The 26,965-nt window shown below is 41.4% G+C and overlaps 1 protein-coding gene across 1 annotated transcript in view; it reads right to left on the bottom strand.

Moving 5' to 3' along the window:
- chrna6 (cholinergic receptor, nicotinic, alpha 6) overlaps positions 1–25,637 on the bottom strand; it is a 36,049-nt gene extending 10,412 nt beyond the window's left edge. Inside the window, exons 1-3 of the mRNA XM_017684404.2 lie at positions 25,450–25,637; positions 3,677–3,816; positions 1,826–1,870 (exon numbers count right to left, since the gene is read on the bottom strand). Coding sequence (XP_017539893.1) covers positions 1,826–1,870; positions 3,677–3,816; positions 25,450–25,519 — 255 coding nt within the window. The 5' untranslated portion in view covers positions 25,520–25,637. The remainder of the gene's footprint in view (positions 1–1,825; positions 1,871–3,676; positions 3,817–25,449) is intronic.
- Between the last annotated feature and the right edge of the window lie 1,328 nt (positions 25,638–26,965).

Genomic DNA, 26,965 nt, shown 5'->3' with positions numbered 1-26,965 from the left:
AAATGTAATAATAGTATGTGCCCTATACTATGATGTAGCTGAATGTTGATCCTCCATGTGCCATCAAAACAGCTCTGACCTGCTGAGGCATGGACTCTACAAGACCTCTGAAGGTGTCCTGTGCTGTTAACAGCAAATCCTTTAAGTCCTGTGAGGTGCGAAGTGGAGCCAGTTGGACTGAGATTGAATTTGGAGACCAGGACAACAACTTGAGCTCACTTATAGAAGGAAGGATTCCACGTATGATCCAGAGAACACCGCACGCACAGTGAATTACAAAGGTGGGAACGTTATGTGTGGGCTGCTTCCCTGCAAACAGTATGGGAGGCTTCACATGACATTGAAAGAAACATGAATTACATGATGTATCGGGAGAAATTAGTGGAGAATTCATCCATCTCATCAGCCTAGGTGAGGGTTCGACAACCCAAATGCAAAGAAGAGCCATTTTGTCCTTTCACCAAAAATCAATTCGCCTTGGGAGCCACAACATCGTATGTGTATTTATTTAAGTTAATATATATATGTGTGTGTGTGTGTATATATACACACATTGTCCTAGTTTACACAAAAAAAATAGAATATTAATGAAAACACAGAAAGTAGACTTTTAAGTGTTTGACAGTTTCTTGCTACAGACGAAATAAAACAGGAAACCAGCTGGAGAGCTTATAAAGCTATTATCTCAAATCGGACTTGATATTTTCAAGTCCGATTTGAGAGGCTTTCATATGTGGTACTGAAATCCGATCAGTCTGAACAGCCAGATCGGAATTCATGTGACTTTTACATCAATCCAACTCGACAATCGTCATAATTTCGTGCTGCTGAGACTCATAAATATTTACGCTGATATTTCTGTATTTGTTTGAAGAGGTTTCAGATTAAACCCCAGTCTTCTTCCCAAAGTGCATCCGGGATCCATCAGTTCTCCAAGTAAACGCCACACACATTCTTCACGTGTATTACTGCCATGCTGACCATTTGACCATTTCCCCTTTCTATGGTGAGCTCGAACACATTCTGGGTGACGAGCCGAGCTGTTCACCATTGGAGCTTCATAATCGCTCCTGTGATGTTCCCGGAGCATCAGGTGTTCGCTGGCCATCATAACATGTTTACCTCTGGACAAGCACGACACGTGAAGCATTGTTCTTTTGCGCATATCTGTCTGTTTAGGAGCTGATCTGTTCAGACTAAAGTTGCATACAGATCACATTTAAATGATAATGTGAACAGCCAAACAAAAAAATCTGATTTCGTGCGAAAATCTGATTTGGGACGCTTTTACCTGACGTGTAAACGTAGCCTGATTCTCCTGTGGAGCCGCAACAGGGCAGTAAAAGAGCCATTGCCGACTTCCGGTCTAGAAACTAAATCTATGAAAAGGATTGAGATTTCTACAAGATAATGACCCCAAACATACAGACAAAATAACTCAAGTCTGGTTTCTAAAAAGAAGCTGAAGGTACTTGCTTCCCATTGGAAATATATGGAGGATTTTGAAATTATGAGGCCATTAGAGGGACCCTCGTAACCTTGGGGAACTGAAGATGGTTTGCCAAGAGGAAGGCGCCAAAACTGAACCACAGTGCTGCATAAATGGACTTGTTACCGTAGACGTCTTGAAGCATGCCAACAACAGCTTTGCAACAAATTACTGTGCTATTAATTTGTGGTGTTTCAATATATGTGTGGTATATTTCATCTTTATAAGTGCAAAGTCAAAAGACATTAAAAGTGGACATATGCACTGACGGTATATTAAACAGAGAAATAAAAGCGCGTTGAAAAACGGACACACAGCACCATACAAACCACTCACATGTCTCAACCACAGGTTAGTCTCCATAATCTGATTGACTTCATCCTATGGAAAGAGAGAGAGAGAAAGAGAGAGAGAGAGAGAGAGAGAGAGAGAGAGAGAAATCTATATTTAGACAAGATTAACTTCAAGCAAAGCAAAACAATAAACAGCAACTCTACACTCTAGGTAACAAAACAGCTATATTGTGTTTGGGATGATTATTTTTATTCTATCAATACAATACCAAATATATACGCCTATACATTCTAGCCTAAATCTCTATACAGTCATTTCTCTAGATGCATTCTCCTGCTGTGTTTACATAACAAGCTCCATTCATCAGCACAAAAAAGCCCCACCAGCGTAAAGACCATAATCACACTACAAAAAAACACCACCCTACGACATAATCACCCAGAAGCAGCGTCCTCTAAAACTCCCTCCCTAAGCAAATGATCGGCAGCGTGAAAAGGAATAATCTGTAATCCAGGTGTGTGTTCGCTCTGCTGCTGTGTGAAGGGAAGAAAAGCCGGTGGCTATGGAGGCTCTACCCCGCTGGAGTGGATAATTTAATCCCAGGGAGTGCAGCTGGAAGCACAGTGTCTGCTGGATTTCTAGGGGGCCGAGCACCATTCTGCTGATAACGGGGAAAAGCACTTTACTCACGGAAAAAGCTATGAAGGATTTTCCACATACCCTGAGCTAACAGTAAAGGACTATATATAGTAAAAATCAATACTGTCAAAACAAAACCTTGTACTTCCAAAAAGACAACATCAAAGGAGAAGATGTTAATGCAAGCAAATCTAGACCATTTCTGTTAGTCTGTTCATCACAGAACGTGCACAATATGAGGACTAGAAACAGAAACTAGTTAACTATGTACCTATTACACGTTACATCGATTAGACTGTTATTAGACTATAGAGTATAGTCTATTAGACTGTAGAGTATGCCTATAGATTTCTGCTAACTAAAAATAGATTGTTTTTTCCCACTTTTTAGTTTATTTTCAGTAAATAGTAACATCATGCTTGTATACCTTTCAGGTATTGTCGTAATACAGAAGCCACAACAAAATCATTTCAGTGTTTTCACTATTCAGTGTGTTCACTGTAAATGAAATAAATAAAAGGGTGGTTTCTGAATTTTCCACAAAACAGTATGTAATTTTTTGTGCAATTACACAAAATAGCATTCGAATGGTACATCAAAATGCTTAATTCCAGGCTTATTATGCTTAATCTAAGGCTTATTATTTAGCCATAGAACCTCAATGCAAATTAGCTGAGCTATTCTCAGGTTAAAGAAGTGTGCAATGACATGACATAAACCAGACGGAAACAGAACAAACAGAACATCCAACATATAACGCAAACAAAGATTCAAACAACAGCAAACAAAGACCAGCCAAAACAAAGGGCAAACACAGGGCTTAAATATGACACCGGGAAGACAAGGGACAGGTGAAAACAATCAGGGGCGGAGTTACAAAACAAGGGGCAGGACTATGGATACCAAAACAAAGAAGCACATGGACTATACCAAAACACAAACACGTACAGGACTGGGAGGGGCCAATCGTGACACGCTCGCGATGTAAGGGGTTAGTCTCTTTACCTAGTGGAATAATATGTTAAATAAAATGTGTTGCACGCAATTATGTTTTTGTAATTGTTAACCAAAGAGGTAAGTTTCATATAACTCATAACCTGTAACTAGTTGTGAAAGTCCCACCATGTAAAGCCAGCCTGTAAGAAGATGCCCTGAAGCTGATATAAGCAGTGCCACAAAAAACTCAGTACTGGCTTTAAGACAGTGTGGATATGGTGGGGAGCCTGCAGTTCTACATGCTGAAGCAGCTCTTACCACTTTGACGAGCTGAGAGATTGAGACCTCAAACTGCACCGTCACTGGATCTGACACGTTCTCCACCGGCCGGATGAACTGATTATACCTCCTGAACAGCCGGCGGAACAGCCTGTCCTCTCCTTTAGATGACAAACACTCTGCACACACACAAACACACACAGGGATATGTGTCAGAACTGTGAAACTGCAGCACCTGGTGAGGGTCCTCAGCAGGAGAGCAAGAGGAGAACACTATATATATGCACCAAACTATGACAGTCAAACACTAAGCATTGATATGTAAGACAGTAGGTAGAGTTTCACCAGAGGACCATATAGAAATGCAGAGAAGGCTGTGCATTGTCTTGATTTATTTCACATGGACCTGCAGGACACTAAATCCAAGCTGAAGACGCTGTCTTATCACTGAGAAAGTCTAGAGTAACTGAAATCTAATCTTGCCTCCGATGTTGTGTTGAGAATCACATTTATTTGCTCAAATTTGACCCTGAAGAAAGAGATTTTCATTTGAAAAGAAGTGTTTTGCTACAGCTGTATGAGTGGAAAAAAACCTTCATCAGAACATATGCATTACTTTCAATAACACCACTTTAACCTTGAACCTGAACAGGAAAGTCATGTGATTTCCACAGAGTGAACACTTTCCATATTTGCATTACTGATGTCCAGTTAAAGGAACAGTGGCTGAATTCAGTCAATGAGTGTGTGTGTGTATATATATATGTATATATATATATATATATATACACACACACACACAGACACATTCTATATATGGTCAGGGTGGATATATCAGATATATCATATATATACAGTCAATGAGTGTATGTATCATACACACCAGATATACTGTCTCTGAGTGTCAATGTAAAGTATAGACTAAAGAGTCAAATAGAGCATATTTCATATATTGTCATAACCTATTTGCTAAAGTGGTTATATCATTTATATAAGACAAAATTATATATGCATATATCCATGTAAGACAAACGTATTATTATTATTATTATTATTATTATATATTAGATATTTAATAATAATATTAATATTAACAATAATAATAATGAATATATATATATATTGTTAAAAACATAAAAATGTTCTGTGCTATAATCCAATAGCCCACACCTAGTCCCCCTGGATGTTATAAGTAAAGTGTGTTAAACACCTTTTCACATAAAATGCAATTGTTTACAGTTTTGGAGGCCCTCAGTGGAATTATACATTTCACCTTCAATAACGCTGATGAATATGTGAAGAGTTTCATTGCAAATGTAACGGAGCGGAGTGATGAGGAGGCGCATGCATGTGCGAAGACAAGCGAGATTTATTAAGGGCAAATCCATAATCAGGGTCGAGACGGTCCAGGGTCAGAGAGCCAACACGGAGAACAGGAGGGACAGACAAAAACAAAGAAACACAGGAAAACCACAACAGGGGCTGGACTAAACAAACAACACGAGAATACAACACACTTCTAACAGTACATCGAACACACAACACAAAGACCAACAACCAACTAGGAAAAACACAGGGCTTAAATACAAGAGGGCTAACGAGGGTCCACAAGACACAGGTGGAAAACAGGTGGGAACAATCAAGGGGGGAGACAAGAAACAAGGGGGCAGAACCGGGAGGAAACCAAACAGAAGCACAGGAGTGGGAGGTGCCGATCGTGACAGGAAAATAAATGATAGTGAGCTTCATACACACAAAAAACATCAACGCTATATTGAGTGATACCACTAAAAATGTGTTTCAATGAAAATCAATAGTTACACTTTCAGAAATCTCACTGTATCTAAAATTGTTACACGTGGATAAGCGGCACTTTGGAATGAAACTCCATATTTAGGTGGAAATGTGCATGACTTACAAAACTAGAAGCAAACCTTTCTTGTCTTCACAGGTAACCAAGCAAGTCAACATCTTTAAAGGTGTTTTTATTGTGTTTGATATGAAGAAAGCTGCAGTTGTTCTGTCTGTTTTACCTCAGCCTGGCCATCTTTGTGGAGAGCTGAGAATTGCTTCCCTAGCTGGGAGGTCCTCACCCCTCCCCTTTGACCTCTCACTGCCCACTAGCATCTTAACACAGAATCAAAATATCTCATGCACAGAGCGCTGACAGTGTCCTAGATCATCTCATAACTGTTAAGGATAAAAGATTTTATTTGGACTAAAATATCCAAGTCGACTTCCTGTCTAGCTTAAATATTGTTAAAATATGCTACAAATTGTTTAAGAATGTAAATAAGCAGGTGTACAGTACACTATATATATATATATATATATATATATATATATATATATATATATATATATAGCTAAACTGAGACTATTATGAGCTTTAATGAGGAGATCAATTAAAGAAAACAATAATTTAATCGTCAGTTTTTATCACCCCTGCTGTACTCCGCCTGTGTGGAGGCTCATGCATGACTGAATGTGCTCTGTGTGTGTGAGCAGCAGCTTCTTGCTTTTAGCACATTCCTCAGGGTTCCCTCCACGCGCTCTAAGAGTGCTAAGCCTTGTTGTTGAGGTCAGAGATCACCCTCAGCCTTCGTCACGGAGACCAGGTGCAGTCAAGTGGAAAATGGGGGGGGCTTTCAGAAGCCTGTGACGCACTTCAGCATGTCAAAGTGGAACGTTCAGCCACAGCAGAGCAGCCCAAAGCTCACAGCATGTGTTTCTATAAAAGCACAGTCACAACCAGAGCTGGGGTAAAAAAGAATAAAGTAAGTAGTAACTACTCCTCTCAACATGTGTGTTACGGTACATTCCACAGATGCTGGATCAAGCTGAAATCTGTTGTGGCCAGGGCAGCACCTTGATCCTCAAACCATTAGAACAATGAGTGCAGTGTGACAGGGCGCATTATCTGCTGAAAGAAGCCACTGCTATCAGGGAATACCAGTGCCACAAAGGAGTGAACCTGGTCTGCAACAAAGTTTAGGTTGGTGGCAAATGTGTCCAATTGATGTCCGCATGATCCAATTGATGTCCATGCCCCCAGGACCCAGTGGAACACTGCCCAGAGCATCACACTTCCTCCCACCGCCTTGTCTTCTTCCCACAGCGCATCCTGGATCCATCACTTCTCCAAGTAAACGCCACACACATTCTTCATGTGTATTACTGCCATGCTGACCACTTGACGCAACCACCCCCAGCCCCTCACAACCCCGCCAGTCACTATTATGACTCATTTTGCTCCGTATGACAGAAACGTAACCAGCCAGTGTGCCGACACCAAGCATCCAGCATGTATTCGGACCATTTTGGAGTTGAAAGAGTTACGGCTAATAATACATGAAATGTACCCAGGCCTGGTCCTGGAGATCTACCACTCTGCAGAGTTTGGTTCCAACCCTAATCTGACGCACCAGATCCAGGTAATGACGGCCCTTATGCAGGCCTTCATGAGCATCTGAATATTAGAACCAGGTTTGTTGGACCTAAACCATCCAGGATGGTAGATCACCAGGTATCTCTGAGTTAATGTGATGTGATTTCCAGCCTGCACCATATTTAAAGCAAATAAGTAAGCACTGGGTTGATGCAGAGGCTGTAAATAAAGAGGTTCTAATGAATATGCAACACACTGGCATCTGTACCCACATGGCACAATGGAAAAACTCAAACTCATTTTAAGGCCATTCCTGAGAAATTTTGGAAGATTACTGAAATACATTCTCTTTTTCAAAGAGGCTATTAGTTTTAATCATAATGTAATGATCAGTACTGAGAACTCCATATAGTACTAAACACAGTAGATAATCACCTGTAGACAAAAACCGGGCTTCTCCATCTCGAAAATGCCTGCTTATACCTTACAATTAGCATGGCAGTTGCCTCGAATTGTGATGAGTTGTGAAAAAAAATCTTAAATAGATGTGAATATGTGGTTTCTGACACTGTATGAGCCACTGTTACCTATAACAATGTATAAATGGACAGACAAAATGGGACCGCGACTGCTGTTCTTATCTATGTGATGCACTTTAGCCCATGTTCATATATGGCAGTATAAGCCGCATAAGCAAGTCAATCTGAATGACAAGTCAAAATGGTTTAAGGGCAAATGTTTACAAGCAGTTTGTACAATGCTAAATGATTACTTGCCAGCATGTTAGCTATTTTAGCCTTGCAGCTCCAGCGCAAAACTAAACAAGCAACTCCAAATATGTCTCATCTGATCAACCACAGGGGCGGCACGGTGGCGTGGTGGGTAGCGCTGTCGCCTCACAGTAAGGAGGGCCTGGGTTCGATTCTTCGGCCGGGGTCCTCTCTGTGTGGAGTCTGCATGTTCTCCCCGTGTCTGCGTGGGGTTCCTCCGGGTTCTCCGGTTTCCTCCCACAGTCCAAAGACATGCAGTCAGGCCAATTGGACGTGCTAAATTGCCCCTGGGTGTGAGTGACTGTCTGTGTCTGTCTGTCTGTCTGTCTGCCCTGCGATGGACTGGCGACCTGTCCAGGGTGTATCCTGCCTTCTGCCCGAAGACTGCTGGGATAGGCTGCAGCACCCCCCCCCCCCCGTGACCCTGATGGAGAAGCGGCTTAGAGGATGGATGGATGGATGGATGGATGGATGGATGGATGGATGGATGGATGGATGATCAACCACATTCAGAAAACGGACCAAACTATCGCTTCAATGGAAATATGGAATCGACACCATCTTAAAAATGAGAGCTAAATAGTGGAGAGAGATTTGTAGAGCACCAAGACTTAGGTTCAGAAAACTGTTGCCCTCAGTATTTAACAGTTACGTCCAACAAAAAGTACTTAGAAGAGCAAATTTAAGCCTCAAAGGCTCCAATGGACCTTCTGAACCAATTTCTAGTGCAATCGCCTCCCTGGAGCTTTCTAAAGCTTTAGAAGGTTAATATGCAGTGACTTATGAAGAGCTACAAGCTCCCAAAGTTGAGTTATAGAGTTCAAGCTTCAGAACACTTAAACACACAGCTCTGCCTCCAGTGTGTGTGGGTGTGTGTGTGTGTGTGTGTGTGTGTGTGTGTGTATTGTCTTAATTCCTCCCCTTTAATTACTTCAACTTGTTAACTCTCCATTGGCCTTCTCTGTTAATTGGGTTAGCCAAGGATAACAAGGCCTTCCGTCCATTAATTAAAAAAACTTCAGGCCGATTAAAACACATAAGGCTCGCTGTACAGTGTGGTAGAGCTTAGATTTTTTTTTTTTTGAAGTCTGGAGGGCTTATAAGAACCACAAACTTCTAAACTGAAGTGACATCTTACATCTACATGAGTCTCTTGGAGCCTTTCTTCTCTAGATGGAACTGGTCTAGAACATTCTGTGCTTTTAGTTGCTTAAACGTAGAGCTGAAGATATTTCCTTGATGCTCCATTACGTGGCCTAATCATGTTTTTCTTAAAAATAAAAGATTATTGGGTCAGGAGAGGAAAAAACCATGGTGTCCTTGTGCTGCTGTGAGTCACCCAGAAAAGGCTAAAATATTCATTCAAAAGTCAGAGCTGTCGGCTCAGATTTGGTGGGAGCTTTTTTAGACTCCATTAGACGTCGTTACGGATTGATGTCACAGTCGAGCTAACAAAGGAAGAGAAATATATCACAAATTGTGTTTTATAGACCTTTGTTTCGTTACAGTAGCTGTAGCATAGTTTTAGAAGTGGTACGCAAACCACCTGTGGACGGGTCATCTCCACAGAAAGAACAGAAGTTTTATTCGCTAACTCAAAAATGTGAACAAAGCTACTCGATTCCAAGGTTTATTTCGTTTATTTCAATAGCTTTTCAATAGGTTTTACCAGCATTAGCAGAGTTTTGTAAGTATTAGCCCAAAAAATCTTAGCAGACTAGTTAAAAATTTCCATTTCAACAATGAAACTTTATTTTAGCCACTGTCAATAACTTTAGTGTAATGTAAAGCTTCATTTTCGTAGGGGAATCTAAATGTAAGCATTCATATAAAGCAGCCCCACATTAGTTTGGGGATTTGGAGCCCTCTCTGGCAGAAGTATGTAATTGCAACCAACTGGAACACTCTTATCCAGAGCGACTTACAATTTGATTATTTTTACACAGGCAGGTGAAGGTGGTGTTAGGAGTCTTGTCCAAGGACGTGTATTGCTGTAGTGTAGGGGTTGAACCTCAGCCTACAGTGTGGAAGGCAGAGATGTTACCAACTACGCTATACCAGCCACTCTTGTTAAGCTACACCAAACACACTAATAAAGTCAGATGTCCTACACTCCACCAAAAGGATGTATCTGGGCATCTGGGCTGAGAGGGAGGTCTGTTGGATGGGCAGAGGACCCAATTTTTTAAAAGCGTTAGCACGAAAGAACACTAGCATATGATTTAGCGATCTGCATAGCAGCAATGGAACTTAATATAAGGCATTTAGTCACTGATGGACAGAAGCTAATTAATGCCTCACATTTAGGTTGATTTATGTAACACCTTAGTTCATTTTCTTAGCTGAAGGACACCTTACATTTACACATTCATCTTACAATAGCACGACATTACGGGTTTTGGAGCCCTCTCTGGTGAAAATGTGTAATTACAACCAACTGGCAGAGAAACGTTTTTGGAATATCAGTTTTAATATGCACCCCAAAGTGAATGAATCTAGGCATCTGGGCTTCATCTAAATGGGATGAACCTGAGTAGTGAGGACGTAGCTCACAGTGCTGGTTTAAATGACAGTGCAGCAATAGGATAGTTGATAACACCGACTGCTGTATCCATGGAATACAATTTTACGTTGATTGTTTCTTTTCTCATAGTTCACTGAAACAAGCATTTTCAACAAGAAATGGGACAATATGTTGAAAGTGCAGATTCTAATTTAAATCTATGCCGCATTTGTGTTGGTAAGAAAAAGAGATTTTATCATCATTTGAATCTGATGAAAAGTTATTGCAAGTTATTGTGGGGTAAAAGAGACTTTTACTGTACTTGTATTTCCACAGCAGCATCATCATATTGACAGCAATACGATATTTTCAAGATTAACCCTGAAACCTACATTTTGTTTGTAGTCCTCTTGGTGTCTGTAATGTAGCTTCATCTTGAAGCATGTATATTATGGCTGGACCTAAATACACTGCCTGGCCAAAAAAAAGGTCACCACCTGGATTTAACCAAGCAAATAGGTAAGAGCCTCCCATTGGATAATTACTGCATGGCTGATTATGTTTCAGCTGGAAACAAGTTATTTAACCCTAACTGATGCAGTGCGTAGCTTCTCATTTGTTAAACAACCGAGCAGAGAAAACATCTAAGGAGATCGCTGAAACTACTAAAATCGGGTTAAGAACTGTCCAGTGCATTATCAAAAAGTGGACGGACGGTGGGGAAACATCATCTTCGAGGAAGGAATATGGTCGGAAAAAAAATCTTGAATGATCGTGATCAGCGATCACTTAAACATTTGAAATCAAATCGTAGAAAAACAACAGTAGAACTCAAGAATATGTTTAATAGTGAAAGTAAGAGCATTTCCACACTCACAGTGCGAAGGGAACTCAAGGGATTGGGACTAAAGCTGTGTAGCCTTAAGAAAACCACTTATCAGTGAAGCTAACTGGCAAAAACGGCTTCAATTTGCTAGGGAGCGTAAAGAAATGGAAGGTCATGTGGTCTGATGAGTCCAGATTTACCCTGTTCCAGAGAGATGGGCGCGTCAGGGTAAGAAGAGAGGTGGCTGAAGTGATGCACCCATCATGCCTAGTGCATACCGTACAAGCCTGTGGGGGCAGTGCTGTGATCTGGGGTTGCTGCAGTTGGTCAGGTCTAGGTTCAGTAACGTTCTGTGCCCAAAGAATGAGGTCAGCTGACTACCTGAATATACTGAACGACCAGGTTATTCCATCAATGGATTTTTACTTCCCTGATGGCACGGGCATATCCCAAGATGGCAATGCCAGGACTCATTGGTCCTCAAATTGCTCAAATTGTGAAAGAGTGTTTCAGGGAGCATGAGACATCATTTTCACACATGGATTGGCCACCACGGAGTCCAGACCTGAACCCTTATTACTATATATATAAATAAATGCACTGTTAAAATTTGGAAATATGTACCATCTCGGCTTGGATGCCTGACATCCTGCTCTTGCACAGCAGTGAACATCACACTAACCCTACCCTTAACCCTAACCCACAGTACTGGACCCTTACCTGGGCTGCACTGTATGCTCTTCATAACTTGAGTTAGACCACCTCCCTGCACCTAGGAGAAGCTAGTGGGCCTGATAGATGGAGCCAAGCTATGCTGCGAGTGCCACAGCACTTTGTGAGGGATGCAGCTGGACTGGACCTTCCAATTTCACTGCCGGTGAAGCCAAAGGTGTGCTTTTAATTCGGGCGTCGGACGCAGATTTTCAGAAAACTTTGAGCAAAAACCAAAATGTGCTTTGCAAAAACATCTACGGTTTCCATGCTTCTGTTATTGTTTGTAAAAAACCAAGTGCAGTCAATACAGGATGTAAATATAATTACTGTGTAATTAAGGATTTAACTATGCAATTATATTTGAGTTTTAAAGCAAAACAACAGCAATACCACTTTGAAAAGTGACAGCATGTATGTCTCTGACAGCGCATGTAAAGGTAGGGTCAAAAATAAACCCTGCCGGACAGTAAGTCTCCATGATCTCTATGAGGTGGACATTCCTGACCAATTAGGTCAACCCAGAGCTTATTTCACAACCCAGTGGATATATGTGAATCTGAGGAGGACAGAAGCGGTAGTGTTATTCATCAGCGTAATTACCGACAGCCTGCCACGGCCATGACGGCAGAACCGGAGGATTTGGGGGCAGCGCTAAAATAACGGTCCATGAGCATTATGTCCAGCGCGTTCGATTTGGTCAGATGAGTTCACTAAAAAAGACCAATTATGTTCAGAAATGAAGCTCAGGTCTCGAACAGACTTTCATTCTGCTTCCTTGAATAATGAAATAGTTCTAGGAACAAAACCATAAGAGAGAGAGAGAGAGAGAGAGAGAGAGAGAGAGAGGCATGGGATGTGGGGGTGCTGAGGGGGCTGCAGCTTTTAGGACTGTAACTGTTGCAAACAATAATAATAAAGAGATCTTTCTAATAATTTGAGTGTAGCAAAGACTCGTGTCTGTTTTAGAGAGGAGTATCATTATTGAAATATTTTAAAAACCTGATTCAGTTTATTCTGTATTTTCATCACAGCTAGTTGAACAGCTTCCCTTGGCAACAGCTGGCCACTTCGGGGGAGTGACACTAACACACATGCCGGTTGACGTTCACAGAGGGAAAGTGTGTGTAGGCCTGTTCTGACCCCCAAAGCAGCCTAAATGTAGTTTTAACCATTTCAAAAATCATTTAATCTAATAATGTTTTATACCTCCCTGTGTTAAATCTCTCCCTTGCTGTGGGAAACACAATATGGGAAACACCACATATCAACAATATGACCGGTCACCGATTTTAAAACAGTTAATTTGCATAAAATCCATCCGTAATGAATAAAGAACACACAGCGGACGTGCATCAGCTGTGTGATGTGACAGCTATATGACATAACCACCCTCTACTGGGTGGCTATGCACCGAGGCTCATAGTAGGTATGCACCCTCCTAAAAAGGCACTTACTGTTGTTAATGTCAGTGTTGATGAGTTTAAAGTGTCAGTATGTGTTATTTGTGTTATTCTGTGTCAGGGTCTAGGTTTAGTTGGTATGTTTCATGTTGGCTGTTGGTCTACAGTCAGGGGGAATCCTGTGGCTGGTGATGAACCTCCCCCCATGAGTTTAGTTCTATGTATGTGTTTTTTGCCCTGGAGTTTAATAAAGAGCACTTGGGATCACGGCCCCCCCTGTCTTACTCGTTTTTCAGTTCTAAAGTAAGAGAGCTTGCCCCCCCCCCCCCCCTCTCTCTATAAGATGAAAGCTTTAAATGCTGTTTATCTGATGGGGACAGTGTTGGTGGTCTAGCAGGTATTTCAGGTGGTTGTTAGGAGTCTCGTTTTTCTTCAAGTGGATTATCTTATATTTACTCTGAGAAATACCTCCTGAAAAATGAATATCTTGTATTTACTGATCATTTGGCTAAATAGATAGTTACAGTGTGGGGATATACATGTGTGTGCGTTGATGCACTGGTGTGTCATATTGAGATTAAAGACTGTAAATGCTCTTTAATTCTTCAAAGATGAAAGCTGTGGTGCTTTATTCGTTACATTTATTCAAATGACTCAGTACGCACGTTCATCATCAACCACACAGTTGCACTCACATTTTGTATTGACAGAGTTGAGTCTGCACTTCTGACATGTGTCTGTTTGTTTTGAAGTCCATTAACTGTCCACTACGAGAACATGATCTGAGCGGTCAGTCAGCGCTGATCTAAACGTCTCTAACTAGCTGCAGTGAACTCAGGCCTTTAACGTCAGCCATTCAACACCATCGCCAGCACTCACAGAACAACATGGTACTGAAGCTCTGACGATGAAATGTCTCTGTTTACGTCACTGTGTGCAGCACAGCAGCTCTCAGCTCTGAGGAAGATGAGGACAAGAAGCAGTGCATGATGATGGTGATGATGATGAATATAAACCCTTAAAGCTTAATCCTGATTAAATGTTAGTGTACAATGATCTCATTTAATCGTGTGGTAATTAAAGGAGAGAGAGAGAGAGAGAGAGAGAGAGAGAGAGAGAGAGACCAAATGAAGGATAAACATGGGAAATAGGTGACATGATGGGAAAGAAAGAAAGAAAAGTGAAAGAGGAGAGAAAGAGAGTAACAACGAGGGAGGAAGAAAAAGAAGAGATCAATGACAAAAAGAGAGTGAGAAGGAGCGACAGAGTCAGTTAGAGAGAAAGACAGAGAGAGAGAGAGTATGACAGAAATGGACAGGAAAAAGTGAGGGAGACACAGAAAGAGAGAGAAAGAAAGAGCGAAATAAAAAGATAATTGACATAGGGTGAGAAAAAAAATAAAGTGAGAGAAGGAGAAAGAGGAGAGATGAAGGAGAGAAACAGAGGGAAAAGAAGAAAAAGATAAAGCCAAAAAAGCATGGCAAAAAGAGACAGAACGACAGAAAGAAAAAGCAGAGAAAGAGTCTAAGTGAGAGAGAAAGAAGGACAGAGAAAAAGAAGAGTGTGAGAGAAACAAAGAAAAAGAGAGAGGGAGAGGGCGGAAGAAAGAAAGAAGGAAAGAAAGAGAGAAAGACAGAGAGAGGAGAAATAGCAGGTGTCTCTTGTCCTCATCTCTCTCTCTCTAGTAGATGTTAAGTGTGTTCGTATGATAGAGGAGGAGAAGAACTGCAGATAGAATCAGACAGGAGAGCTGCTCCTGCCACCTAGGGACTACACACACACACACACACACACACACACACACACTGTCTGTGCCCTGAAGCTCAGTGTGTGTATTTTTTTTCAGGCCATGCGTCACTGTGTGTGTGTGTGTGTGTGTGTGTGTGTGTGCGCGTGTGCGTGCGCGCTCATGTGTGTGTGTGTGTGTGAGTGTGTGATACGGCTGCTGCGCTGGGACGGCTGTCAGTGTCTCAGTGGACGGGGGGCTGTTGGTTGGACGCTGTATGTGTCAGTACGGAAGGACAGAAGGAAAAGACGCGGTTAGTCAAAAGTTTGGGGACACCAAGCTTTTCAAAGCGTTTTAAATGAACGCAGATATGCAGAAAGCAGTTTTACTCGGGGGAGCTGGAAACGTGAGTGGCACACATGTGACAAACACCGTGATGTCGTTTTACTTACTTGTTTTTCCTTTTTTAAACATGTACAACTAACATAGCAGCCCCACCCTGCTGTCTCTGTTCTCTCTTGCTGGACCAACTTTATACACATGCAACCAATCAGAGTCTCAACCAATCAGAGTCTCAACCAATCAGAGTCTCAACCAATCAAAGGGTCCTGGGGGGGGTTGCTGGAGCCTATCCCAGCAGTCATCGGGCGGAAGGCAGGATACACCCTGGACAGGTCGCCAGTCCATCGCAGGGCACTCTTTATTCTTTATTATTTAATTAAAAAGCGGCACTGGAGAATAAGGAGCTTCGCTCTGGCTCCTAGACACGTGTTCAGGAGACACTCGTCGATGTATTGATGTGAATTCATTACTTTACCTCTGTGGGCGTAAATGAAGTCAATATCCTTTCTCACTGTCGTCATCGCTGTTGCCTGAAGAAAACCTCATATCTCCAAAATGATAACTTTTAATGTAAGTCAATGGAACCAGACATTTGTCATTTTGGGCTGTTTCTTTTGGTCCATCCATCCATCCATCCATCCATCCATTTTCTAAGCCACTTCTCCGTCAGGGTCACGGCGGGATGCTGGAGCCTATCCCAGCAGTCTTCGGGCGGAAGGCAGGATACACCCTGGACAGGTCGCCAGTCCATCGCAGGGCATTCTTTTGGTCCATTCATCATGAAATTTACATACAATGTAAAGGGTAACAGGCATTTCCAAATTGTGTCAAAAACGGAGATACAAGGTTTTCTTCCAACACCAGCGATATATTTGTGTTTTGAACTGCGGCATGGGTTCATTTTACGTTTCATTTCTTGAGTCTAATATAGCTAACAAGTAATGGAAGTGTATCTACACCACTTACATACCCGTCATACTGTATGTGGTTTCTAACACTGTACGATACAGTGTTATCTATAAAAAGGGACAACAGCACTTAGTATAGCTAAAAGCAGTAGAAGCACCCAACCTAAACGTGTAGGACGTCAGTACTTTTGTTCAGATACAGGTTTTTCAGATTTCCGAATTTTATAGATCATTATGTAAGAAGCTCAAACTTCATACATTTCACCCCCAGGGTTGTGATGTCATCATGTATCCCACAGTTTTCAAGAACAGTTATCAACACCAAAGCAACCACAGAATGTCTGGTCTGACTTGGAGAGATACACTTACACACAGCTTTTTGACTGGATGGACGGTTTAAGCCCAGTATCTGTCCGTAGTTGGACAGTAGTCTTTTTTCTCTTAGGCATGAATAGCAAAACGTTCAAAAAACGGTTGAGCAAAAGTTGTTGTGTACATCGTTCTTCTGTCACCACGGTACAAGAAGCAATATCCTCCAACCACCCGGAATACTACACCATCCACCTAGTAAACCCTAGCAACCACCCGAAACACCACAGCAAGCACTCGTTCTTCAAGAAATGCATTTTTTCTAGCTTCAAATGACATTTATGTAGCATTTTAAACAAGACGCTCAGTGTGACGTCGTGCAGGGGTGTAGCTACCTGGTCTGACTGCTCACGTCCTTTAAAGCCAAGAAAACGTCCCAAAATGTAATCTTGAGCTCTTGCACCCTCAAGCCATTTGTCCATCTTAAATAAATCCAAATGACCACCACAGTTCTCCTTGATTATCCACAATATTCAGCACCTGCTATGACGATGGCAACATTAGTCTGTTTGGGTGTTTCTGCGGATTGTGGGAACTCATCTGCAGTGTGCTTCTCCCTGGAATAGACTGCTGCTTACCTACTTCCCATGCATGGAAAGTTGTTAAGTTGACATTGGTATAGAAAACAGTTCAAAGTCTTCAATCTTTCAACCCCTTCAACTACATATCGCCTGCTAGTCCTGTGAAAGAAAGATGAAAGTCCTAGATGCTAGTCCTGTGATAGAAAGATGGAAACTGTGAAAAATGTAAGTAAAATCCATTACATACTTGGGTACACTGGACATTACAGCCTCACAGGTTTGACCATTGTTGCCAACGTTTTGTTTGTTATGTTTGAGTTTATTGTGAATTGTGGAGTAAATATAACTGATTTCTCAGACAGCAGACAGTTTTCCTATGTGAGTGTTTGGTGAATACCTGATAAATATTTGGCATGCGGGTCAGAATAGGGCCAGATCCTGGACAGCTTCATATGGTTTGCCTCATGTCTACATTCGCAGGGATGTTGTGAAGCTACAATGCAGCCAAATTTGGGCCATTTCCTTGAGTTCTACTCACTTTACAGCGTGAGATCTAGGCCGAGGACCCAGCCGTACATTGGGCCGGACAAATTTTGCTAACTGGGTTCAGTGATGACTGGATTCAAGTACTGCCAACCTTTCTTCATCTTTACAAGCATTCTGAGTTGGTCCACAGCAATGTCTCTAGGACATAACGCTCGTTAGCGAGCTCACCCAACTTGTAACCGTCCTCCTCCTCATTCATTTCTGGCTGTACGTAGTGACTCCACTCAACCAGCCAGCTAGTGTGAATAGTTTAAGGATTCTGACAGGTACTACAAATTTGTGGGTGGAGCTAAGCTGACTTCTAGAATACTCTTAAAGCAACGCCACACTGGATCTTCTCTTGAATCTTTCTGCTCTTCTTTGTAATCAGCCCACATAGAAATGTGCGTTACTTCATATCAGAAAAGTGAGTCTGCGCATTGGCGGCTGACCGTATGACCCCATCAGAACCCAATTTAAATGAGACTGAAGAGCAGTGAGAGAGAGACAAAAGGAGTGAGGCCAGTGGAGCAAAAGAGGAAAGCCAGAGAGAGAGGATGAAGAACGACAAAAAAAGAGAGAGGATGACTTTCAGAAAAGCTCCGCTGCTCTCAAGGTGAAGTTTTTTCTTCCGTCTCTTTTGGTCCTGCGTCAGTTTAGACCGCAGAGGTTTACCTCAGTGTGTCTCTCAGCTGGAGCCGGCATTGATTCAGCTCTTTCAGCTCAGCTTAGATCCACAGCTGAGCGCAGTTATGAAGACGTGAAAAAAACGAAAAGAGTTGGAGCTTCTTCTGAAGAGAGCAGAGGGGTCCTGTCAGTTCAGCCTGACGGTACACGGCTTTAAAAGCTCCTCTAAACACGGACGGATGACGCACGAGGAAGAAGCGTGCAAACAAACAGGAAATCTAACGTGAAGAAAAGGACATTTCTGGGTGTGGATTTGTATGCTAATGACCACTACCCTGATTGGCCATCTCAGAGGAGGGGATGTGGACACCGGCAGTGGTGGAGCACAGAATACTTGAATATTTAAGCTTGTTTATGCTGCGAGACGGATCCAGTCACTACATTAGCAGTGCGTACCAGCCAAGCCTGTCATCACACAGCAATGTGCACTGCAGAAACCTTCTAATTGCCCTTGAAATGAGCTTTTTAAAACTTGTTTTCCACGGCTGAAGTAATGCTAATTGCCACTAGCTCCCCAGTGGGATCATTATCTTATAGCAATAGCATCCAGCTATTGTTAGTGTGTATTTACATATTCTAGCTCTCTAGATTAAACACAGACAAGCTTATAACAGACCTTCAGTAACGGCCACTAAATTATTCAATATCTACTATGAATTATTCACTCATTACAGTTAAATATTCAGTATCTGTTGTCAATTGTGCGGTCATTAGTAAATGATTCAATATCTACTATGAATTATTCAGTCATTACAGTTAAATATTCAGTATCTGTTGTCAATTATGCAGTCATTAGTAAGTTATTCAATATCTACTATGAATTATTCATTCATTACAGTTAATTATTCAGTATCTGTTGTCAATTATGCAGTCATTAGTAAATTATTCAATACCTACTATGAATTATTCAGTCATTACAGTTAATTATTCAGTATCTACTGTCAATTGTGCAGTCATTAGTAAGTTATTCAATACCTACTATGAATTATTCAGTCATTACAGTTAATTATTCAGTATCTACTGTCAATTGTGCAGTCATTAGTAAGTTATTCAATATCTACTATGAATTATTCAGTCATTACAGTTAATTATTCAGTATCTACTGTCAATTGTGCAGTCATTAGTAAGTTATTCAATATCTACTATGAATTATTCAGTCATTACAGTTAATTATTCAGTATCTACTGTCAATTGTGCAGTCATTAGTAAGTTATTCAATATCTACTATGAATTATTCAGTCATTACAGTTAATTATTCAGTATCTGCTGTCAATTGTGCGGTCATTAGTAAATTATTCAATATCTACTATGAATTATTCAGTCATTGCAGTTAATTATTCAGTATCTACAATTAATTATTCAGTATCTACTATTCATTTCTCAGTATATACTATGAACAATTTAGTAACTACTATGCATTGTTTAGTAACTAATATGAACTATTTACTAACTACTCTGAATTATTCAGGATCTGTTATGAATAAATCAGCAAATACTATAAATAATTCAGTAATTACCATAAATTATGAATTATGTATTATCTACAATGAAATATTCTACAATTAATATGAATTATTCAGTATCTGCTACAAATTAACCAGTAACTACTATGAAATATTCAGCAACTACTGTAAATTATTCAGTAACTACTGTGAGTTATTCAGTTGTTATGAACAACGGAATGAATAACAAATAATTCATTAATAATTCATTAAGAGTTATGAATAGTTCAGTTACTACTACAAACGATTAGTCCCTCCTATAAATTATTCACTAGCTACTATGAATTATTCAGTATCTACAACAAGTAGATGTAAAATTACTTTGAATTATTCAATTATTCAACATGAATTGAGTTATTCAACATGAGTAATTCAGTCACTACTATAAATTGTTTGATAACTAGAATTATTTAGTAACTATTATAAATTATGCAGTAACTACTATGAAGTATTCAGCAACTACTGTGAATTATTATGTACCTGCTGTAAATTATGAGTAAGTACTATGAATCCTTCAGTAACTGCTACAAATGATTCTGTTGATACAAATGATCTCCATAGCTATTATGGACCTGTAAACTATATGAATCTAGTATGTACAGTACAGCATACAGTCATCAGAGTGAGTCGATTCCTCCTCATGCAAATACACCCTTCCTCCCTCCATCCTAGTGCACCCTGCAGCCACGCCATGCAAGCGCAGCATGTAAGAACCTTCCCAAACAACTGCTGGCGGAGTTTGGGCTTAATTCAAGCTATGAACATGCCCTGGACCGTGGCACATAAACACACCGCAGGGACAAAAGAAGGCTTTCCAGCGCTTTATTTATTTGTATGAGATTACCTATTACCAAAAATGTGCAGACGTGGATGTTTACTGTAGCCGGATTTCTCCGCTTCAGCCCTGGGGAGGCACTTCCCAGCACAGCTCTGTGCTTTCCCCACTTTATCACAGCACATTCGACTCATTAGCTAATTACCAAGCCCTGAGCGAGGTGGATCAGGTGGGTTACAGCAGGAAACACACTTAAATCGTACACCCTCAGGTGTGGAGTTCTAAAACCTTGTTCTATCGAGGCAAGTCAGGTAGAGCACGCCTACATTCTCCACTTAATGAGCCTGTGGGCTTCACTGGGAAAGTTTCACATTGATGCTCTTAGATAAAGTGAAGCTAGGAAGGATTTTCCTTTGGGGGAGACTTGGTTACAAGTGGCGTAATTTGCCAGTGATGAATCAAAGCTGATGTTTCCAGGGTGGTCTGCTTAAGAAGCATTTTACCACTGCATTTGCAGTGGTGGTCTATGTTTGAAGTGTGCTATAAAGAAAGGTCTGTGTTTATGCCAAAGGCTGGTCTCATGTATACATGCTCAAAAAAGACGGTTCTTCAAGGGTTCTCTGGTAAAGGCAATGGTTCTATTTAAAAACCCTTCTAGTTCTATATAGAACCATTTCATGCAAAGCAGAGAATACTTGGCTCTACATAGCACCAAAAAGGCTTCTTGTATAGTTACAAACCTAACATCATAATACTAGCAGAACCCTTTTTGGTGCTATATAGAGCCATTTTTAAAGAAAGGTTCTATACAGAATCATATATAACACATTCTACATCGATCTAAAGAACCATTTCATCATGCAAAGAAAAATGGTTTTATATAGAACTCGTGTTTTTCCCAACAGAACCATCGCCTTTAGTAAAGAACCTTTGAAGAACCATCTTTGTGAAAGTGTGAATGTATATATTATCATTGGGACGAGCATCAAACACCACTGTTGCCCAGAAAAGCTAGCACCTAGCAACAGAACTGGGCACCTAGCTGTCTATATAAAAACCTACAGCGTATAACATTAACAGTATATAACCTTCATCACACATAATAAGGGCTGGGAACACTTATCAAACTACTTAGGACATAAATAATGCTAAGGTCTGGACTCTGGAGTGGACAGTGACTTGCAAATTCTCTTTTTTCTAAGCCTCCATTACTGTTTATGTGACAGTCTTCCAGGTGGTTGTTAAGAGAAGCATTTTTTACATAAATTCTAGAATGTTCTGGATTGTTGCCTAGAGATAACTAGCTAATTATCTTGTGATCTCAAGACAACAAATTTGTTATCTTGAGTTCACCAAGATAGTTGACTTGTTACCTCAAGATAACAACTGTTCTCACAACGTTTCTCTGTAGATTTGAATTATTTTATAAATTCCAGGCTTTTTTTTCACTGATTTTTCTTTAACCGCCTTTTTTATGTAGGTGGGTTTTCTTATATCTAATAATCTATTATCTTACACCTAATAAATGAAGGGTGGACTTCAGAGTAGCATCTCGAGTTTTCTTTCCATGGCTGTTCAGAATTGAGTTTCAGTGCAGCAAAAGCAAAACACATTAAACCTCATGGGTTTAAACGTCACCGTAGTTTTCTACACAGAAGAAAGTGACATACTGAATCTACTTGATCCAAATTGTACAAAAGAATCAAATATTTTTCAGTTCTCCTCCAGTCAGAAATAACTGCGTAGGTGTAACACATCACATTCATGTCTTTGTCCAGTGTGGTGAGTTTAAGGCGTATCTAGGTTATATTTGTCTGTCACTGATGAACAGACTAAAAGGACTAAGAGTCAGTGTTTTCTCTCTAACCCTGGGCAGAAAGTTTAAGGAGGCCAGTGTAACACACGTCTCCACTGATGGGCCGAGTCCTGTGAACATCTTCGTGAAAAATCCAACAGCGGGGTCTCATTTAATCATAATAAGCTCAGAGTAATTTGAGCTTCTGTGTTCCTGATGTTGCTGGTGGAGCTGAGAGCTGAAGACGCTCCTCTCTCAGCTCTGCTGTGTGTTAGAGTGACGTCAGAGTGCTCACTGCCTTAAAGAGCAGCAGCAGCAGAACCAGCTGAACTTTCCCACCGGGTAAGTCACACTGAGCCAAAGCACATCTCTCTCTCTCTCTCTCTCTCTCTCTCTCTCTCTCTCACTCTCTCTCTCACTCTCTCTCTCACTCTCTCTCTCTCTCTGTCTCTCTCTCACTCTCTCTCTCTCTCTCTCTCTCTCTCTCACTCACTCTCTCTGTCTCTCTCTCTCTCTCTCACTCTCTCTCTCTCTCTCTCTCTCTCTCTCACTCTCTCTATATATATATTTATATATATATATTTCTCTCTCTCTCACTCTCTCTCTCTCACACTCTCTCTCTCACTCTCTCTCTCTCTCTCTATATATATATTTATATATATATTTCTCTCTCACTCACACTCTATTTCTCACTCTCCCTCTTCATTCTTTCTTGCCCTTCTTTCTTCCTTTTTCCTTCTTCCTTTCTTTCTCTTATTTTTCTCTTTCTATCTCTCCCTCTTTGTCTTTCTCCATTTCTTTCCTCTTTTTCCTTCTCTATCTCTATACTATTTCTTCTTTTCTTTCCATTTGTCTCCCCTCTTCTTCTTTGTCGCTCTTTTCACTCCCTCTCTCTGTCTTTATATTCTCTTTCTTTCCTGCCTCACTCTCTTCTGTCTGTCTCTCACTCTCTTTCTCCCTCTCTTTACATTTCTCTTCTTTCTCTCTCTCCCTCCCTAGCTCATTCTTCCCCTCTCTCTCTCTCTCTCTCTCTCTCTCTCTCTGAACTCATGATGAGTCCTATGCAGAAGTGATTCTCAGAGACAGAATTTCACATTTTCTGGAATTAACCACAGACGGAGCTCAGAGCCGCAGGCGGACTCACTATTCTATTCTAATACTGTGTGCGCTGAGAGGAATTAAGCGATGTGGGGAAATCACTGGAATACCTACAGCTCAGGATGCGTGTGTGTTTACTGACTCACCCGAACATTCACTCTGAGTGATTCTTGGATGAGGCAGTGCGCTGCCCTCATTTATCTTACTGAAGTACAGAAATGATCATTACATCCCCAATTAGATCCACCTCATCTTCCATAAGGATCCAACCAATCGGAAAGCCTGAATAACAGTCTCCTCATCTTACTCACAACTCATCACACTTGTTGAAATGCCAAAATGGCATCTGTCGCATACAGTCGATTACCACGGACATCCTTTCCCCTTTACTAGGAAAAGAACAGAGAACCTGTAGTCGTCGGAAGTGCGTCATGCCCATGTTAGGAAAGTCTGGCTTTATGGGAAAAACGAATGGTGTTATTTAATGCAGTAATATTTCAAGCCGGATACGTTTTGCTGTACATATATCTTTCCACTGAATGTCACTGGATCCTCTGGATTACGAAGTTGCTTAGCAGTCGAAAGCTAACGCTCCTGCATAATGGAAGTACGTCTGTCATATAACATCACCATCTACTCCAACTCTAGGCTTCTACTGCCAAAGCTAATTAACTACCAAATTTGGCAAAGCTTCCAGGTTTGTTGAGGACATTTTGATCAGGTTTCCAGACTGAAGTCTGATGTATTTTGCCTCCTTAATGACCTCATAATTTCATACGATCCAGCAACGTAGATACAGCACAGCGTAGTCGCCATTCAGTTTTCCCATAGAGCAAACAACTTGAGACCCAGAGTTCCTGATATGGGCATGATTCCGACCACGGAATGACGACTTCAGAGTTCTACAGACCTACAACAGAAGGGCTGAGGTTTCAGCTTCAGCTTCTGCTTCAGCAGCTGCCCACTGGCTTCTACTGAAAGTGCTCCACGTCAACAGGTCATTTGGTTTTTTTTACTAAGTAGAAGGCAAACGTGTTGCAATGATTGTCTGTGATACACTCTTAAAAACATGATTCTTCAGAGGTTCTCTAGTAAAGACAATGGTTCTATACAGAACCATAATCAAACAAAAATGCATGTTTCAACAGTTCTTCAGATCTATGGCAAATGTGTTGCTATATAGCACCAGAAAGGGTTCTTCTATTATTACAATGTCAAGAAGAACCCTTTATTGTGTACAACACATGTTCCATGGACCTGAAGAACCTTACCCCAGGCGAAAAAACCATGTAAACATGCAAATGGTTCCCTGAGTGTTCTTGGTTCTATATAGTGCGATATAGAACCACTTTCAAAAAGGTTTCACCACTTCAAAGAGCGTTTATGGTTCTACTGTCTTTACTCAGGAACCCTTGAGTGTAACTGACCATGCTGCATGTTTCAGCTGGACATTACTGGAGTATCCCTTCAAACATTTCAGAAGTGGCCTAACAGGTCGTTCAAAATGACCAGCTGCTTATTCCATGTGTCCTAACTCACACCAGCGGTGGCCTAAAAGAGCCAGTGGACTTAGAGTGGGCAGAGCACGGACCTCAGAGCGCGCGCATTAAATAAGGCATGGGCAGTAGCGAGAGTGAAGCAGGCTCGCAGGAATAAAGTCCCTCCGCTCGGCTCCAGGCTGACCGCTACTTCAGAGAGCGGCGCAGCAGCGAGAAGAACGCTGTAAAGCAGCAGCTAGGCGCGTTAAACGGGGTCAGTGTGGACAAGAAAGGTGTGTCCGGCGAACGAGGACGCTCGAGAGTCAGTTCGGTAGTTTTGCCCCGCTCGGTTTGCCGAGGAGGCTCGTGCGTAACGGCTGTGCCAAACCGCGTCGACTTGCATCGCCAAACTCGCAAACCTACCCTTTCACGTGCGCACCTAAATCTCCCAGACTGTGTCTAAAGCGGGATCAACAGACACTCACCTCGCGCCATCAGAGTGACGAGGAAGAGGAGGAGAAAGAGGAAGAAAGTGCGTCTCCCCGCACGAGGCATCCGTCTCTCCGCACGCGAGCGAGCAAAGTGAATAAAAAGGAATAAAAGAGAAAGAAACGGAGAAAAGAGAGCGACAGAGAAAGAGAGAAGCGGCGGAAAGGAGTAGGGATCCCGGGCTGTGAGCGCGCGCTGAATGCGCGTGAAGGAAGGGGGGCGGCGGGGGGGGGGTGTTTGGGGTTAGCCCCGCCCACCGAACACGAACATTGGTCTTAAAAAGGAAGCGCTTCTTCAAAAGTTCTACATAATTAAATGATTAAGATGTCAACAAAGCCAAAATCTTTGGGGTCTGGAGTGAAACGCTCAGTTCTAGATAAACTTGAGTCAGAATGGTTCACAGTGGTGGTGATAGGAACCAGACGTCCACCTCTAGAAGCTCCACCACTGAAGGCTATTACATGAAATAGATTAGGCTGGAGATTTTAACCCAGTTATCTGAATACTATTGACAGCGGAGGGATACATGCAGGGTGTCGTGAGGCGAGACAGTTCCCCAAAGGAACTATTTTCAGATTTTTGACTAGTTTGCCATCATCGGTATCACATATAAGAACCCTGTGGTTTTGTATAGCGAATAAAGTGGCTATATTTGTGCTCTAGATATGGTGACCCCTGGTTCCTGTCAGCAGCATTGTACAGAAATCTTAGTCTGCAGGTTCCCCTGCAATGAACCACTTCAAAACAACCCACTCTGAATGACTCTGTTTACATCTCAAGGACTCACCATTCAAAAATTCTGAAAAAAAAAATCACCTTGGCTCACAGGAGGAAACAGCTTCATATATAAATCATTATATAAAATATTATAGGAAGGATGTGCAGTATAAACAGTGCTTTAGTCACTGTGCCAAACCAAGCGGCATTCGGTTTAAACCGACCAGGCCAAGACCTTTCAGGAGGCGCCTGCATGGTGCATTTCAGACTGTTGGCATTTGACCTTGAGTTTCTTTGCAGTACAGTTTCTTTAGTAAAGGCAATTCCATATGGACCCATTTGCATACTGAAATGATTCTCCTGATTCATGGAGAATGTGTTGTATATATTCTATTTAGCACCAATCTTGTAACAATAGAACTTTTTTGACGCCATGTAGAACCATTTAGAACAAATCAATCTAAAGAACCATTTCAGCATTTTGCAGATACGGGTAATATGGGGCATTATGGCTCAGGGCATGTTTTTTACCGGGTAGCCCGCTAACCTGTGAACTCTTCCTCCTATAAATGCTACATTTGCAGTGGATCATGGGTATTGTAGTTTTTTGCAGATGAACGCTGGGTTGAACTTTTGCTCAACTGCGCTTTTAAAGGAGAGTCTCTGAGATGAGCTTGCGCTAGTGGAGGTCGATGAGGTGCTGGCTGATCTCTAAGAGCCTCCACACCAGCAGCTCTCTGGGTATTGATTGTGTTTTAGCTTCCATTAGAAACACTTGGCTTGACGTTATCAAAC

Source organism: Pygocentrus nattereri, chromosome 22, assembly GCF_015220715.1.
Source record: "Pygocentrus nattereri isolate fPygNat1 chromosome 22, fPygNat1.pri, whole genome shotgun sequence".
NCBI classification, from domain to species: Eukaryota; Metazoa; Chordata; class Actinopteri; order Characiformes; family Serrasalmidae; genus Pygocentrus; species Pygocentrus nattereri.
Note: the sequence above shows the minus strand (reverse complement) of the source record. Positions and strands in the feature narration are given on the sequence as shown.